This window comes from Phaenicophaeus curvirostris, chromosome 9 (genome assembly GCF_032191515.1).
Source record: "Phaenicophaeus curvirostris isolate KB17595 chromosome 9, BPBGC_Pcur_1.0, whole genome shotgun sequence".
NCBI lineage: Eukaryota > Metazoa > Chordata > Aves > Cuculiformes > Cuculidae > Phaenicophaeus > Phaenicophaeus curvirostris.
Genome location: NC_091400.1, coordinates 23,459,814 through 23,475,849, shown reverse-complemented (window position 1 = coordinate 23,475,849; position 16,036 = coordinate 23,459,814). Strand labels below are relative to the sequence as shown.

Sequence of the window (16,036 nt, the reverse complement as noted above, 5' to 3'; positions counted from 1 at the left end):
TGGGCCCTGACTGTCCAGGTACTGCCTGATGTATCAATTCATTCCTCACATAAATGGATATGAAATTTGGGCTAGTTTATCAAAACAAATTGGGGGGGGGAGGAAAAAAAACCCGAAGCAACTCCCTTATTTCTGTTAAAGAACCCTCAATTTTCTTTTTTTAAAAAAGGACTCATATTTTTTCTTCAGACAAGGTATTTAAAAACACCAGCAAAAGTATAACCAGATCATGAAAATGTTGAATATTATCAAAGACGATACTAAAATATTCACAAAGATATTTACAGTAGCAATTCTTAAAATAATTGATTTTGCATAATGAACAGCGCCTTTCTTAAAAAAACTCGAAACAGGAAAAATATAAGTGTGGGACCACCTCTACGTAATATGCCTGACAGATTCAATACTCCTACTGGAAAACGAAAGAACTAAACCGCCGTTTCCTTTAATATCTACAGCAAGGTGCTGCGGACTAGCATATATATATCACGACGCATGTACAGCAGTAGTGGGAAACGTTAACGAAAAGAGCAAAATGAAACAGGAACCGCAAAGAATTTACAAGTATGACTTTGGTGAGGAAAGCAAATCCAGAGTTGTTAAGCACAGAGCATGCCATTTACAGCATCGCAAACGAAACACAGAGGGCTGGGGAGCTACCTAGTCAAACTGACAGGGACAAACCAAATTCTGCCTGGCACTTCAGTTTAAAACATGTTGTGGGGAGCAAATGACGGGCGTTCGATTGGATTTGAGATGAGGAAAAGCAGCAGGGTCAAACTGGCTTTAGTAACAAAAAAGAAATGAAACCAAGAACTGTACAGTGGGCAAAAGCTGAAATGTTGCACCACGAGGGCAAAGTTGGCACACATGCACTTCTTACACGGCTACTGTACATCATTTATAAAAGAGAGAGACGAAGAGCACAGGAATGGGCACAGAAGCAATAGGAAGCTCATGCAGGAGCAGCAACCACACGAGAAGCACAGACCACAGGGGCAAGACAGTGATTGTGGCAGCAGGGTCTCGAGGGCAGGGGCAGTCACTGACAGTACTGAGTCTCCCCACACCCGGTCCTTTGGGAGAAGTAGCTCATCCCGGCAGCCAGAGTTTAAAAAGAGAAACTGAAGGAGGAGAAAAGGAAAAAGGCTGAATTATCTGTAGCAGTCTCAAAAACAGAACGCAAAGCAAAACAAAACAGAAGCTGCGAGATGTCTGTTGGATGGCAAAGCCCCTTCTCAAGCTGATTATTAAACATAATTAACGCAGATAGTGATGTTACTCTCCCTCCGTCCTGCAATAATTTCCTGGCTGCCTTCGACCCAGCTTGTCTTACTATGAATTGTGCAGTGCAGACAGTGACACACACGCACGGGCACCGAAGGCTGTAGGTAATAACAGGAACAGGTTGGTCTGCATCCCCCCTCCCTCTTCCATCCTGTACATGGCAAAAAGATCTATTACAGCCACCTCAACAGCCGGATGTTAATGCAGCCACAAACGGCACTGGATTGAAACCAAAACCACAAAACAACCCCTAAACACCACAAACATTTCTTTTGTTGTTGTTTTTCCTGGGTGTTTCCGATCTGTGTGTTTGGGAAGAGGAGCCCTCTGCTAAGAGGGGTTCAGATTCCCACGCTGGCAGAAACTCCAACGCCCCTCGCTGCCGCGTGGGGATTCTCAGGACTTTGACACTTCAGTCGCACCCACTAAACTGCCGGCTCCCTCTGCCCGGCCTGTCTGCCTCCTCTCTTTGCCACTCGACTGTAGGATTTGTGCTTTTTTTGAGCTTTGTACGTGGTTTTATGTTTTTCCTTCGTGTGTGTGGCCAGGACAATCCCTCCAATGCCAACCCATGGTCGGAGAGGGGCACAGGGGTGGTGGGGTAGAGGGAGATACAGTTTCAAAACCATGGAAGAACACGCATTGGAAGGACACTCTGAGATGGGTCAGTTACAGACAGTTCCGTTTTCTTCCCTTGCCAAATTTGGTTTTGCCAAGATACTTCACACCATGTTTATCACAGAACTCTCTCTCTGGAGGATGAACAACGAACGGGGTTCCAACAGTTGCACAACTGTCTCTGCTGCTTTGTCACATGTAGCACGGCAGACTCAGAGATTACTGCATTCATGTAGGTTTTGTCTTTTTTTCTCCCATCACTGTTGCAGTCTTTGAAGCTGACAAAAGCAGTTCCGAGAAAAAGAAAGCAGGGAGTGCACCATTGGATCAAGTTGTGAGTTTTTTTTCTTCTCTTGTGGAAAAGGAGTGTTAAGATTCCTCGCTGTGCAGCCACACACGTGTGAACAAGTGAAAGGGGTGGGGGAACACGTATGGTTTCAGTTGTTCTCAAAGAGAGACAGAAGGTCATCATTGCTATTGCTTGGCAAATCGGGAGGATCCAGGTACGAAAGTAGCTCATCTGGATTCGTGAGTTCTGGAAGCAGCTATAAAATATAAAGATAAAAGGAAAATTACAGCTAACAGAAACACAATTGCAAAAAAAGGGATTGAACACCACACATTCCTAGGAACTGGCTTTCATAGGGATATAGCCAAATAAAACAGAAGGCAGCGACACAAACCTAACGCCCTGCAATAATGCAGTATCCACCTGTATGCGAAAGTCAGTGTGACTCAGCATTCACCTGAGCATTACATTATCACCTTAATTAGGATTTCTCAACCAACCTCCCCATCACAAAGGATATTTCCCGGCTAGTGATGCTGACAAAAACTTCTCAATAAAATGCTCACTGCATATATTACTGTCATATAAAAGACTGAAGACAAACCTGAAACACGCAGTTTGAGCAATAGGTATTTGAGCTTTAAAAGCAGATCAGCAGAGACCGGTCTCAGGCAGGGCAGGGCCACAATCGCCCGACGCCTGCATCCCTGCGTAAGGAGGCAGCCCTGTCCTCTCCTCACTCCTCTGATGCTTCTGCTCACTGATGGGAGCTCTGGGACAGTGAATCACAGCAGGGAACGTGCCCTGGTTTAAAACTAGCCCAGAAAAGGAAAACCAAGAGAGGGAAAATTACAACTGAGGAGATGGATGGGGAGAAGAATGGCAAGACAGGTGGGCGAGTATTTCCCTTTCTGTGGCAGGGAGTTCAGAGTGGTTGGAAGTGCTTACTCAGCTGCAGTGTTACAGGCAGTTCCAGTCATTTTAAAGGTCAGGGGACATAACACTCCATCCCACAGGAGATGTACTAATCACAATGCTTTAAAGTATCAAAAGGAAGAGTTGAGGGGGTTTTATTTACATCTCTATTAACGCTGTGTTTCAAATAAATTAATTTTTCCACCCATCACTCAAATTCTTCTTGATCTGACTGGTAACAAGCAAATCTTAACTCCTGGGCTGTGTAGTAGGCAATGTTTTCTGTTTTATTTTGCGCCTTGCCATGTCCTAGTCAAAAGTAGAAGTGTCATGGATAAAAAATGGTGGGGAAGAGTTTGTAATAAACTCCCTTTATATTCAGTGCTGTATTAAAGCAAAGACAAAAGTACGAACTGCTTTAGCACATGTAATAGCAGGTATGAGATTCATTTTATGTTGTTCTCTGTTTTCGAACACTATAAAACTAAAAGCTTGACTGCATCACATTTAGCATGCAAATATTATATTTATATGCTTCTATTACCCCGTGCAAATGCAGCTTCATCTTCCAATGTTATATGGATGAACGTATTTTTCAATAAGCTAAACATGAAATGCAGAAAGTTTATTCCTTCCTAAGTGTTTTGAAAAATATACAATGTCAAGTTGACATAAACAGAATCTCCCAGAAGGAATGCTTTGCTTAAAATACCACCTCCTTTTATTCATGATGAAAATGCTATTGCCACAGTACTAGACTAAAGAGAGAAGGCTTTAAAATGTATTTCACCTGCCATCATAATATTTTAGGAGTACCTAATACAGAAACACAGAAGAAAAACTGCAGCCCCACCAAAATATGTAGAAAGTAAAAATGATTGAATTTGTCCTATGATTTTACAACTCAATGGTTAAAATTTAACATAATGTCTCCAGGACTCACTCTGTACACAAGGGATTTTTTTATAAGTTTTTAAAGAGATGAAAGGTTTAAACAAGATGCTCAATGTGTCTGAAGAGAAGTCTTCTAAGTTTTGATCACCCTGTGCAGCTGTGGCATTTCAGGACATGGTTTAGTAGGCATCGTGGTGTTGGGCTGATGGTTGGACCAGCTGAGCTTAGAGGTCTTTTCCAACTTCAACGATTCTACGACTCTGTGCAAGCAACCTCAGCTTGCCGTGGTCAGAGGGGCCAGGCAGCACAGCTTCCCTCCTTCCCAGCTGGCAGGAAAATCACATTCCTCGGGAAGGACTCACTGGGCACTGAGGGTGCTGTTCCAGAGCAGAGGGAAGGGACACAGGGACTGTTGGAGGCTGAGGGGCAGAAGCTGTAAGACTGTACTAGGCTCAGGGGTAGCATCCGAAGAGTTGCACCCAGTGCTCCCGAAGCAAATGCTGGAGCCGTTTAACCAGTTATTTGAGTCTTGTGCCTCTGCTGTCTGAGGTACAAAGGTAGATCACCTGTATCTATGTGAGGTACATCATTTAACCCAGAATAAACCTTAGACTGCATCACACTGAAGTCCTATAGAATCCACGGGACGGTGTCAGCAGGGAGTGGACCAAGCTGCCCACGGTGCAGCCCCCGTTTGGTTTGCTGCATGGCACTTAACTCAGCCTGGTTCCTCAACACAGCCACTGAAAGCGAGACCCATTAACATAACCTGTGTGACCACAACAGAGCTCACAGATATTTCGAAGAACTCTATTCCCCATGCTGTACAGCCCATGACTTTCATTTAGCTATGATAATTTCAGCCTCCCAGTTAAGAGTCCAGCATGTCTCCATCAGTGGTAACCATGGCACTCTGATAAATGCACAGGTTTTTCTACTTTGCTTTTCAACAAGGAGCAGGTGCCTGACCCATAACAGCTTACTTCATGTTGCTTAAATATTTGAAGACAAAAAATGACATTTGAATTTTAGTTATTACTATTGCTCATATGAGGTCCTTAGGGGTTCACACCTCGAATTGCCACATGATCAGGGATATGGTTTAGTAGTGGACAGGTATGGTTGGGCCTGATGATCTCAAAGGTCTTTTCCAACCAAATGATTCTGGAAACTATTATTCCTGAAGGATATGCACGTGACCATGTTGTGCTAAACAGCAGCAGTTTGGTTCAGAGAGAAGTTACTTCACTGAGCACCGTTCCTGCAGCTGGAGGATCCATCCCTCTCGTCCCCTTCCCCAGCCTCTGTGAGGCTGCCTGCTCGTGTCTGACAGGGGTGACGAAAATGTACAGCAATGGTCAATACAGATGTAAATCTGAGGCACAGAGGTGAACGTTTCCCTAAGAAAACCACACTAAGCAGCAGCAGACTTTGGACCACACAAAAGATACACGTACAGGAATGGACGACTTGAATGAAAACCCAATCCTACTGCTAAGGAAGTTCTGGTTTGGGAGGCAGGTGTTAACCAGAGAGACACCTCAGATAATCCACTTCTAACTCCACTGAAGGGATGGGAAGAGACAGAAGATCACTTTTGGCCTTAAAACCAGGTTAATCTTTGTTTAGTTGTGAGTTGTCTCCCATAGTGGCTCAGGAGGCAGAAGACATCCTCATTGTTTCCTTTCCTATGTGGCACACAGGGAGGAAGAACTTGTGCTGCTGAGCTTCCCACCGGAGTGGATACGGATGGGCACAGCCTGTTTCCGGCTACAGGGGCAGTGCCACTGGGTGGACCAGCACAGATCCCGCACCCACTGCCCAGGGCTCATTGTGCAGCACATTTGGCACAGGCAGAACCACGTACAGCCGCCTCCTCCCTCTTATCCAGGCTCTGCGATGGCTTCGGGGTCTAGATGAACAGATGGGAGGCCCACGTCCAGCGACGAGGGGGAAGCAGGAGATGGCTCCCAGCCTGGCGGCTGAAGAAACACCTGCCTTGGTGCTAGGAAGAGGCTATGGCTCACACAACACGTAGCTGCTCCAGCCCAGAATTCTTCTCCCAGCAAGCCAGGAGCACCCTGTCACCTCGGCTGTGGCACCAGCACCCATGTCCCAAAGCATGAAAAGATGGCATGTGCTGTGGAAGCAGCTCCCCGTCCCCGCGCCCTCCCCACCCTCCCACCGCGATGTGAAGCACACGCTATGGCAGGCAGATGATAGTATGACACAGACTTACATCCAGCGAGGGCTCCGGCATGTCGGGTGCTCCCTGTCCACCAGCCTGACCCTCTAAGGCTGAGGAGGGATTAAAGGTCAGGTCACTGTGTGGATGGTTGCTAGAAGCGGCCGGGGGTGGCTGCCGGGACTGCTGGGTAGGAGGCCCGCTGTGATGTAATGGCTGCCCTGACTGGCTGCTGGGGTGAGGGACGTGCAAACCTTGCTGCATGGAAGTATGGGACTGATCAGTGCTGCCAGGATGAGGGATCTGCGGAGGAGGAAAAAAGCAGGAAAAGAAAGTGAGGCCACAAGGTACAGTGCTCACAGTGCCTGACTCTGTAACCGCATGTTACAAAAAGAAATGACTTAAACAAATTAAAAAGACACACACAACAACAATGAAAAAACCCAAACCTCCCCAAAAAATGAAACAAAAAAGCAAAATTGAAAAAGGGAACTCCATATCCCAATGCTGGAGGAAGTGTTTCAGCTTTTTGAAAGTTATCTGCAAAGGGAAGACAAACGCATCGGGTTTGTGCTGTCAGCTTGCTTCCTTGTGATGTGAGAAACTGTGCTTTAAGATGCAAAATAACCCCAATGAGGAGGGAAGGAAGCTTATGGGTGCTGCTTGGCACTAGCAAGGCAGATGCTTTTGCCCTAAAAAATTCCATGAATGAACGGAGAATTTGCTGAATAACACACCTTATGCCAGGAAAACAATTAACCAAGAAAATGCGTGATTTCTGCTCAGCTCTCTGACTGGGGAGCATCCTAACACAGCTGCCCATTTCTGTTTCAGCTCATTACAAACCTCTTGCAAACACCAGCCCTTCCCCACTCCTCCCCTCCTTTCCTTTTCAGAATGTGAGACCCCTTTCAAGGGCTGTGGATCTTCCTTGCTGACATCCGTGGGTTCTCACGGTTGATAAAAAGACAAGCCAGCTAGGCCAGCGCACTCCCCACCCACCAGCGGAGCTGCTGTCGGTGTCCACAGACCTGCTGACTGCAAAGCAAACAATATGAGCTTAAACTAAGCTAATGACAACGCTTCTGGTTTGTATTCACGCTGTGGATAACTTCTCTAGCCAAAGCTTAGTGTTTTTTATGTTTTCCTTGGGGAATAAACTACCAAACCACATGCATCTTCCAAACTCTGTTGTGGAATCATGGGGCAAAAGTCTTCCTCACATGACGGAAAAGCAACCAAACCGCACAAGCCCAATTCATCCTTCTGCTGCAGGTCACTTTTAATGCTAGCAGATTCTTTGGGACTTGGACTTGGTGCCATGAGAAAGAAGCGTCTGAATGCTTTGGAATCGGATGCATCGTGTTCATTGGGCATATGGAGAAGCAAAAAACGTGACATTTTCTGAGGAATGCTACACATTGCCACAAAGTGGAGCTGAAGGAAAAGAATGGATACAGACAACAACAGCATGAAATTCATCCAGCCAAGCCAACAGAAACCAGCAAAATGCTATGTCAGCATCGACCCTTTCATCCCACTGTCAACTGCAAGGTTATTTTAACCTAGGTCCTCGGTTTTTGAAAGCAAAAGGGGGGTTATTACAAAATTTAATTAAAATGTTCCCATAAAATAAAAGAAACAAGCATTTAAAAAATACATTTCACCACTCTTATGAGAACCGAAACCTGAATACTGATCCATCGAGCAGCTACCCAGGTCCTTTTTAATACTTTAGTAGCATGAAGGTTGGTGGAAATGAGCAGGATTCTATCTGCAACACTGCATTTGAGCCCATCTCCCATATGAGGGTTTAAAGTAAGTGTTAAACAGTACTGACACACGCTCTTCTCTCCCCTAGGATCACAGTTTGACTACTTGAAAGGTGTTCTGCAACGTTAACGGTGTTGCCTTAGGGTTAAACTGGTACAAAACCTGCCCACAGACCACACCTCAACGTGAATGAATCTGCAGCCTAAAATCTTTGCAAAGGCCCGAGTGAAAGTAGAAGATTATCTCAATAGCACTGTTTCCTTCTTCATTCAGTGAGGACACGTGCAACAGAGGGTGTGGAAATTAAGAAACTTAATAATAACAAAAAGTTAAATGCAAGCCACTGTTACTAAAGTGGGAAAGCAGTTTCCAGAAACATAACAAAACAAAACCAGAATAATCTCTTAAATTTATCCCTTGCACAAAGAGTCATTCTGGCATGTTTATATCAATTATTATTTAAACCACCAGGCATCCACGTGTTCTCAGACAGATTTCAAAACAAATGAACAGGTTAGAAATTCTGCATTCTGTTTACATATACAACCACTTTCTATATAAATGTTTAGTTTATTTAGTTGTGTTTTAGGTATTAGGCAGTATCTTGGGTCCTGATATAACTGTCGGTCGGATAGGGAGTAACTGTTCATTGGAAGACTGAGGACCACCATTATCTTAAACAGCTGATGCAGGTCCAAAATCCATCTAACTGTGGCCACAGACTTCACCAGCCTACCTGTGAGACAATAAAACACTCAGGACTTCGACATTTCTCTACTGGCATTTAGCTAACTCATAGTAAGTTGGCCGTGGTGTAAAAACACTCAAAGCAACACACTTTGTGTACATTCAGCTTGTGCTTGCAACTCCCATCATTTCATTTTCAAACCACTAACCCACACTACGAGTGTGGGATCTAACAGAGTTGTCTTTGCTTGAATAACAAGGTAATTCCAAAGTTGTTAGGAGCACAAACTTTGGCACTCTTAAAACATTAACCATCTATAAAAGAATAGTTTATAGCAGACACAACTATATTTTCAGCTTAACAGCACAAAACACCATGACTCTTTACGAGCCCAGCAGCGACCTCTAGGAGTGCGAGATGTGTGGTTGTAGAGCAAGAGGACCTGCCAGCTGCAGAACAACATTCCTCTCATCTTGGGAGAAAGGTGACAGTGAGAAAAAGAAACAGCAGGTTACGTTGATGGTTTACAACTCTCTCCATTACTGGGGTCATAATTTTACCAACTCTTTTGCAGGGTTAGCTGGCAGAAGCACTGAAAAATGTCATCCTGCCCTGCTGCTGTTCTCAGCCACTCCTCCCACCCGTGCCTTTGTCATCGAGTGCATCCTTGCAGATGTGCAGTGAACTCAGCTGGGGAACTGACATGGATCAAAGCTAAACTTCTTTCCCCCCCTTTCTGAATTAGTTTCCAATCACATCAGCACCTGGATCTAGGTCATTTCACAGCTGCAAAAATGCTTGTGCAGGTGTGAGAGAAGGAAAGGGAAAACAGAAACAAGATTGGTGGCTTTTGACAGCAGTGCCAGCTCTACGGCTTCACTGTGTGTATGAAACCATGACGTGATACCCCCTTGCTCACACCGTTCAGTGAGCACTAAGCCAGAGCTAACTTTCAACTCACCCTTCCCTAGAACTTGTTTTCCATTTCTGAAACCCAACATGATGCCATTGTGGCAGTTGTGTTGTAGCTGTCTTGCAGTGATACAGAAGCATCTGTTCGACAGTTCTCACAACACTTCACACCAGGGAAGAGGTATTACTTTCAGCCATGGTTCAGGTCTTGATTTTATTCTTCTTGCACAGGAGTGGAACAGCAGTGTTGAGAGAAGGCAGCTCTGATGATCCAGCCCTGCTCACCCAGCCCTGCCTACACAGGGTAAACAATCTGCTCCTCCTGGAGTGACCTATGGAGTGTGTCTGGAGGGACCAGCTTTCTCTGCCTACCAGTATATAAGGGCCACCACAAAAATCTTCATCATAAGAGAGTTAGTGTGCTCAGCAGTATATAGCTCCTGTTAGAGACAGACCTTGAGCCTAAGAGGACCAACCATCTGAGCCTGACTCAGCTTGTAAACATGAAACAGTCAAAGTGAATCATAGATTAAAACAAAATACACCTTAAATGTGTCAAAAGGAAAGACAGAAAGCCAGACAAGAGCACAGGCATCATCTTAAAACCTTGCTTCAATTACGCAATGTGATTTACGGCTATTTTCATACACAGACATCTGTCCAAAGACATTCAGCTACACGATTTAGGAGTGTGTTAATGGCATACATTTCTCTAAATGCAGTAATGTTAAAGCTGCCTTTCCTGAGTGTCTGCTACAGACAAACAGCTCATTTTTGAAAAAGAAGAAAGGAAAAAGGAGAAAAAGAGAGAAAGAAGAAAGCAAGGACACTAAAACTGCTGTGTGGGAGCACTAATGTCCTCAAACATGGCCACATGACAAAGTCAGTCCAATTGCCTTGTGCTAACAGACCTGAAAACTTATCCTCATTAGAGAAATCAGCCATTAGCGTAAACTAGGTGGAATCTGCTTTAGCACCGCTCCCGGTTCCCAAACAGTACAGCTTACCTATCATGGCAGATGAGGGAGAAGTGAGGCAAAGGTTTACTTTAATCGCCAGCTATCATAAATATCACATTTGCTACAGACTGGCTCTCAGGACAAAAGATCTCCTCACATTTGCCCAAATTCCCTTTCACAGCTCTGGAACATGCACAGCCTGGAGCAGCTTTCATCTTTGCTATCATCTGTCAGCAGTCCCATGTTCAGAAAGCCACAAGCTCTTCACATTAATATTCAACTGCCTCATGTCCTACCACTGCAGCAATTACATTGGGGCAACTACTACAGCAAAGGCGGAGCAGTTAGCTGATGAAGGCAAGAGGTAGGTGTGAGGTACAGCAGGCAAAGAGTAGTTTGCTACAGACTCCAAAGCAAAGCAGCTGTAAGTGGCTCAGGTTGGTAGGGTTTCCCCTCACTATTGTATCATAGAAAGGTTTGCGTTGGAAGGGACATCAAAGCCCATCCAGTTCCAATCCCTTACTGTGGCCAGGGACATCTCCCACTGGATCAGGGTGCTCAAAGCCCCATCCAACCTGGCCCTGAACTCTTCCAGGGTGAGGGAATCCACAGCTTCCCTGGGCAAAAACGGCTAGTGCCTCACCTCCCTCATCTTCATGAGGAATTTCTTCCTGATGTCCAATCTAAATCTTCCCCCTTCCAATTTGAAGCCATTCCTCCTCATCCTATCACTACATGGCCTTGTAAAAAGTCCCTCCCCAGCTTTCCTGTAGCCCCTTCAGGTCCTGGAAGGCCACTATAAGGCCTACTCAGAGCCTTCTCTTCTCCAGGCTGAACAACCCCAACTCCCTCAGCCTGTCTTCATAGCAGAGATGCTCCAGCTCTCTGATCATCTTTACGGCCTTCTCTGGACCTGTTCCAACAGTTCCATATCCTTCTTCTGCTGGGGATTCCATAACTGGACACAGGACTCCAGGGGCGGTCTTGTGAGAGAGGAGTAGAGGGGGAGAATCATCTCCCTCACCGTGCTGGCCACGCTTCTTCTGATGCAACTCAGGATACAGTCGGCCTTCTGGGCTGCAAACACTCATTTCTGGCTCAAGTTGAGCTTCTCATCAACCAGCACCCCAAGTCCTTCTCAGCAGGGCAGCTCTCAATCACATTATCCCCCACCCTGTACTGAAACTGCAGATTGCCCCGACCCAGGTACAGGACCTTGCACTTGGCCTTGTTGAAACTCATGAGGTTCACACAGGCCCACCCCTCCAGCTTGCGCAGGTCCCTCTGGATAGGGTTGGTTCTGCTGCCGATAATTCAGACTGCTCTTTAAGCTGGCTATGTGGAATTTGCCAACATAAAATTAAGTTTACAGCATGTTTGTTCTGTCCTTTATTAGCCTGTAAAGTGGTAAAGTTGTCATGGTTTCTAGACTCTTCCTTTGCAGACAATCTTGTTACTTGGGCTCTCTCCAATCTATACTAAGAAATCTCTCTCCACTCTCTTCTTATTTCTTACCATCCTCCCTGGAAAACTCGCTGCCAGCTAGAGAAGACATGGGCTGAGTAGGCTTTTGCTGAGCATCTGCTACCACATTTCCTCATTACATTCTGAGATTGTACTTTCTAGTATTCGCTAAATACATGGCACAGATGACGTGTAAAGTTAAACATCCTTCCCATGCAGTAACAGCACACTATAAAGCCTCTGTCCTGTAACTGAAATGAACATAGAAGGATGCATAAACCACCATCCCACCCCAAGCTGAAAATATGACCTGCCGCGCCCATGAGCTCCATGCTGTTGGTAGCTTTTCTATCTCCCAGCTGCTGCATTTTCTGGACATGAAGGTCTGTGTATACAACTCGGTGCTTCTTCTGCCTGTCCACTGGAGACCTGTGGGACCTCCATTTTTTAGGCTCTCACACCGATACACTAAGACAGTGCCAGCGTCTCTCCTAGAAATCTACAGCCTTGTCCTATTCCCAACAGCTTAAAGGTGCCTTTCATGCAACTTGGCTAGAATTTCGCCCTCAAAATGCTTTGATGCAAATTTTTCCCTTGGGGACAAAGCCAGGGAAGATATTGTTCCTGCTCTGAAGTCAGTCAGTGTCTTGTTAGAACCAGCTGTCTGCTGAGGATGGATATTCCTGGACCTTCCTGGCCTAGGGAAAGAAGTCCATTTTTTGTCAGGTGTCAGAGTGAAGCACAGCGATTACACAAGCATACCAAGCCAGGTTGTCTCTTTCAGATAAACAAGCTTAAATTACACATTAAAAAGCTCATAAATACTTCTCCAAAAGGCCCGAGACTAAAAATGGCATTTTTGGCCTTTCTCAGCTTTACTTTATTTCACGAGCTTCCAAAGTGAGGAATCTACACAAAGTAAAAGCAGTTCATGACGCAGGTCCGTTAACTGGCTGAGAGCTCCTTACCCCCAACAAAGGAAAACCGATGTCGGCAGTACCGTTACTTACAGATTCCTGCATGGGGTGGCTGAGAGGTTTGTCAAGAGCTGCCATGCTGCTCGGCATGTCCGGGGGATGCGACAGCTGTGGCCCGTGCATGAAGTCGTTCATCGATGTGCCACCAGGATTCCCATGTGGGAAGTCGAAATTGCCATGGCCTTGGTAGCTGTTGCCTAAAACAGACAGATATGATATGAAAGAAACGTGTTTCCCAATGCTGATCTCTCAGATTAATCTCCTTGTAAAAGCTGTGCAGTGTGGCACCTCCCTGCACAGCACAGGGCGATTATGATGCTGAACGTGACAACATCGTGCTCCCCACTGCTGCAGTGAGCTGGAGAAACACGGAGGAGAAGATGGCACTCAGCTTTCACATACTGGCTGCTGTAATAACTCAGAATATTTGCATCTGGGAGCATCTCAGTGAAGCCAAGACTGACTGCCCCACTCCAAAATGCTACACAGGACACTCGGGCTACTCCTATCCATGCACTCACTCAATAACGGTTTGGTTTCTGATGAAGCCAATCTACAGAACTGTATCAGGAAGATGCCACAGTCCCACTTCATAGCACGGCATCTACTTCTTCAGTACAAACGGGCAGCTTTCATTCAGATAATGCAGAAGAGGCCTTCAGGTCTAACTGGAGTTTGTGATGTAGCTTTCCTTGCTCCCACAGTATCTACTAAAATCCACATGACTGTCTGGAAATACGACCACAGTTTTCTCCTCTCGGAAACACACCAATTCTTCTCATTTCCAGAGTTACAAACTGACTGCCTGTGTTTCAGCACACAGATAAGCACATTTGTGATGAAAAACTAGCAACTTTATGAAATCCAGTCAACTTCAGCCTGAAAGAGCGTTCTCCAAAACACCAAAATTCCACACTGATTCCTAATAAATGATCTGGATTTACCCCCACACATCTACCATTTAGCAACAAGGCCTGGAGTCTCCTGCTGCTCTGCAGGACAAGTACTGTATGACCATGGTCAGTAGGTTTTGATCCATTCCACCTCACCCCAGTGAGCTTCACCTGAATTTGAATGCAACCACACATCCCAGTACAGAAATTTTACTCTCCATACTCTTTTCTGTCCAGATCCCTCTGTTAACACTTTCAACTGAGATACCAGCTCGGGTGTCTCATTTACTATGAACAGCAGAACCTGAACTAAAGCCACTCATCTATTCCTTATAAACAACTGAATCGGACGATGCTGAGCTCTGAAATAATAGAGTTGGTTTAGAATTTCCACGGTGAGCCTGCAGCTCCTCAGATGAAGTGCAGCAGCTTTCAACGTTCAAGTCAAGGAGGGAGCTTGACAAACTGAAGTAGCTGCATCATTTGCTCTTCAGCACAGCTTCACAAGCAGAAGTTTAATCTCAGAGGAATAGAAGTCATTAGCCATGTAAGAGTATTTCTGAAAGAAGTCAGGGCTTTGATCTATCATGTAAATACTGCAGAGCCTTACTAATTCTCATTCTGTTAATCTGCGAGCTGGATGAGTCTCACAGAATATATCTGGTCTTGCCTTGCTTCTCAGGGAAGATTTAATAGCGGGGAGCTGGAATAAGGTCTTGTGCTACTGAGTACTAAGAACTGAGTACTTAACGTTTGCAAATTAAACACTAGTACGCTTACCATCAAACCCAAATAAACACACATAAACCACAGCAGTCATACTACTACTGCTTTGCTGTAGAATGCTGTTAATCAGAGGACATTACCTAATTCTACACACTAAGCTTTGGTGTGTGTATTGTTGGAAAATGAAGATGCCAGGCAGTATGTTCAGGGAATTACAGCCAAGTGGCGGCTTCCCCCATCTCTGGGGCAAGGGTTGTGCCCCATGCTGAGGGACAGAGCTGTACAGAGGCTGAGGACAGGCTGGTGCTCTGCACAGACGTTTGTAGGAGAGTGTGGGTTTCACCTGCTGAGGGTGAGCCAGGGCTCTGAGAAGCAACGATGACCTCTGCTACAGCATCCACAGAGGAAGGCAGGGAGATAACAGTTCAGGCAGCAATTGTTATACAAACCTGCTTTACTTAATACTGGTGCAGCCCCACCTTGAGTATTGTGTGCAGTTTTGGGTGCCGCAGTATAAAAAGGATCTAAAGCTATTGGGAGTGTCGAGAGGAGGCCACAGAGTTGGTGAAGGGTTTAGAGGGGAAGTCATATGAGGAGTGGCTGAAGTCACTTGGTCTGTTCAGCCTGGAGGAGGCTGCGGGAAGACCCCATAGCAGTTTAGTGCTTCCTCACAAGGGGAGAGGGAGAAGCAGGTGCCCATGTCTTCTCTCTTGTGACCAGTGATAGGACCCAGGTAAATGGCAGGAAAATGTGCCAGGGGAGAGTTAGGCTGGATATTAGGAAAAGGTTCTTCACGCAGAGGGTGGTGGAGCACTGGAACAGCTCCCCAGGGGAGCAGGCACAGTGCCAAGCATGACAATATTCCTGAACAATTTGGACAATATCCTCAGACACATGCTGTGAATGTTGGGGTGTCCTGTGCAGGGAAAGGAGTTGGACTCGATGACCCTTGTGGGTCCCTTCCAACTCAGCTCACTCTGTGATTCTGTAACCCTAAACGCCACTTCATGGCACTACCATGTCCGATCCTGATCGTGAGCTAGGAAGATGATGAAGGATAGATGGCTCTTCTCTCAAGCTCTGACTGCACTTTACTCCTACTAAACGAGTGAAAGATTTGTGATTCAGTGCTCTTGGCTTTCTCATAGTAATCATTCATCTGTTTGAAAACCTGAAAAGTTTTATCATCTGTCATCAGTTTTGCAGTCGCTGGAGCAAATTAGCCATATTTTGCATGCAATCTATATTTTTTCTTCCAACACTGCAAAAAGCACATATATCACCTTGTAATCAATTTGGGGATTCTGGTGGTGCGAACAGTTGGTCTTTTCCAAGAGCTGAACTGAGTCATATCATATTACTTGCAAAAGAAACAGTCTCTGGTTTCATATTTTCAGAACTGTCCCCATAATTGAGTTATTCACAATACACCAGTCAGTTGAAAACGTGTCTCCAC

The 16,036-nt window shown here is 45.5% G+C and overlaps 1 protein-coding gene across 8 annotated transcripts in view; it reads right to left on the bottom strand.

The window, feature by feature from the left end:
- Nucleotides 1-749: 749 nt before the first annotated feature.
- Nucleotides 750-16,036, bottom strand: part of ZMIZ1 (zinc finger MIZ-type containing 1) — a 365,816-nt gene continuing 350,529 nt past the window's right edge. For 7 of the 8 annotated variants that reach the window (XM_069863880.1, XM_069863879.1, XM_069863882.1 and 4 more), the window contains 3 exons: nt 12,995-13,158; nt 6,243-6,491; nt 750-2,450 (listed from right to left, as the gene is read on the bottom strand). In XM_069863880.1, the coding sequence (XP_069719981.1) occupies nt 2,343-2,450; nt 6,243-6,491; nt 12,995-13,158 (521 nt within the window). In that variant the 3' untranslated portion in view covers nt 750-2,342. The remainder of the gene's footprint in view (nt 2,451-6,242; nt 6,492-12,994; nt 13,159-16,036) is intronic. The other variant, XM_069863883.1, reaches the window with a different exon arrangement.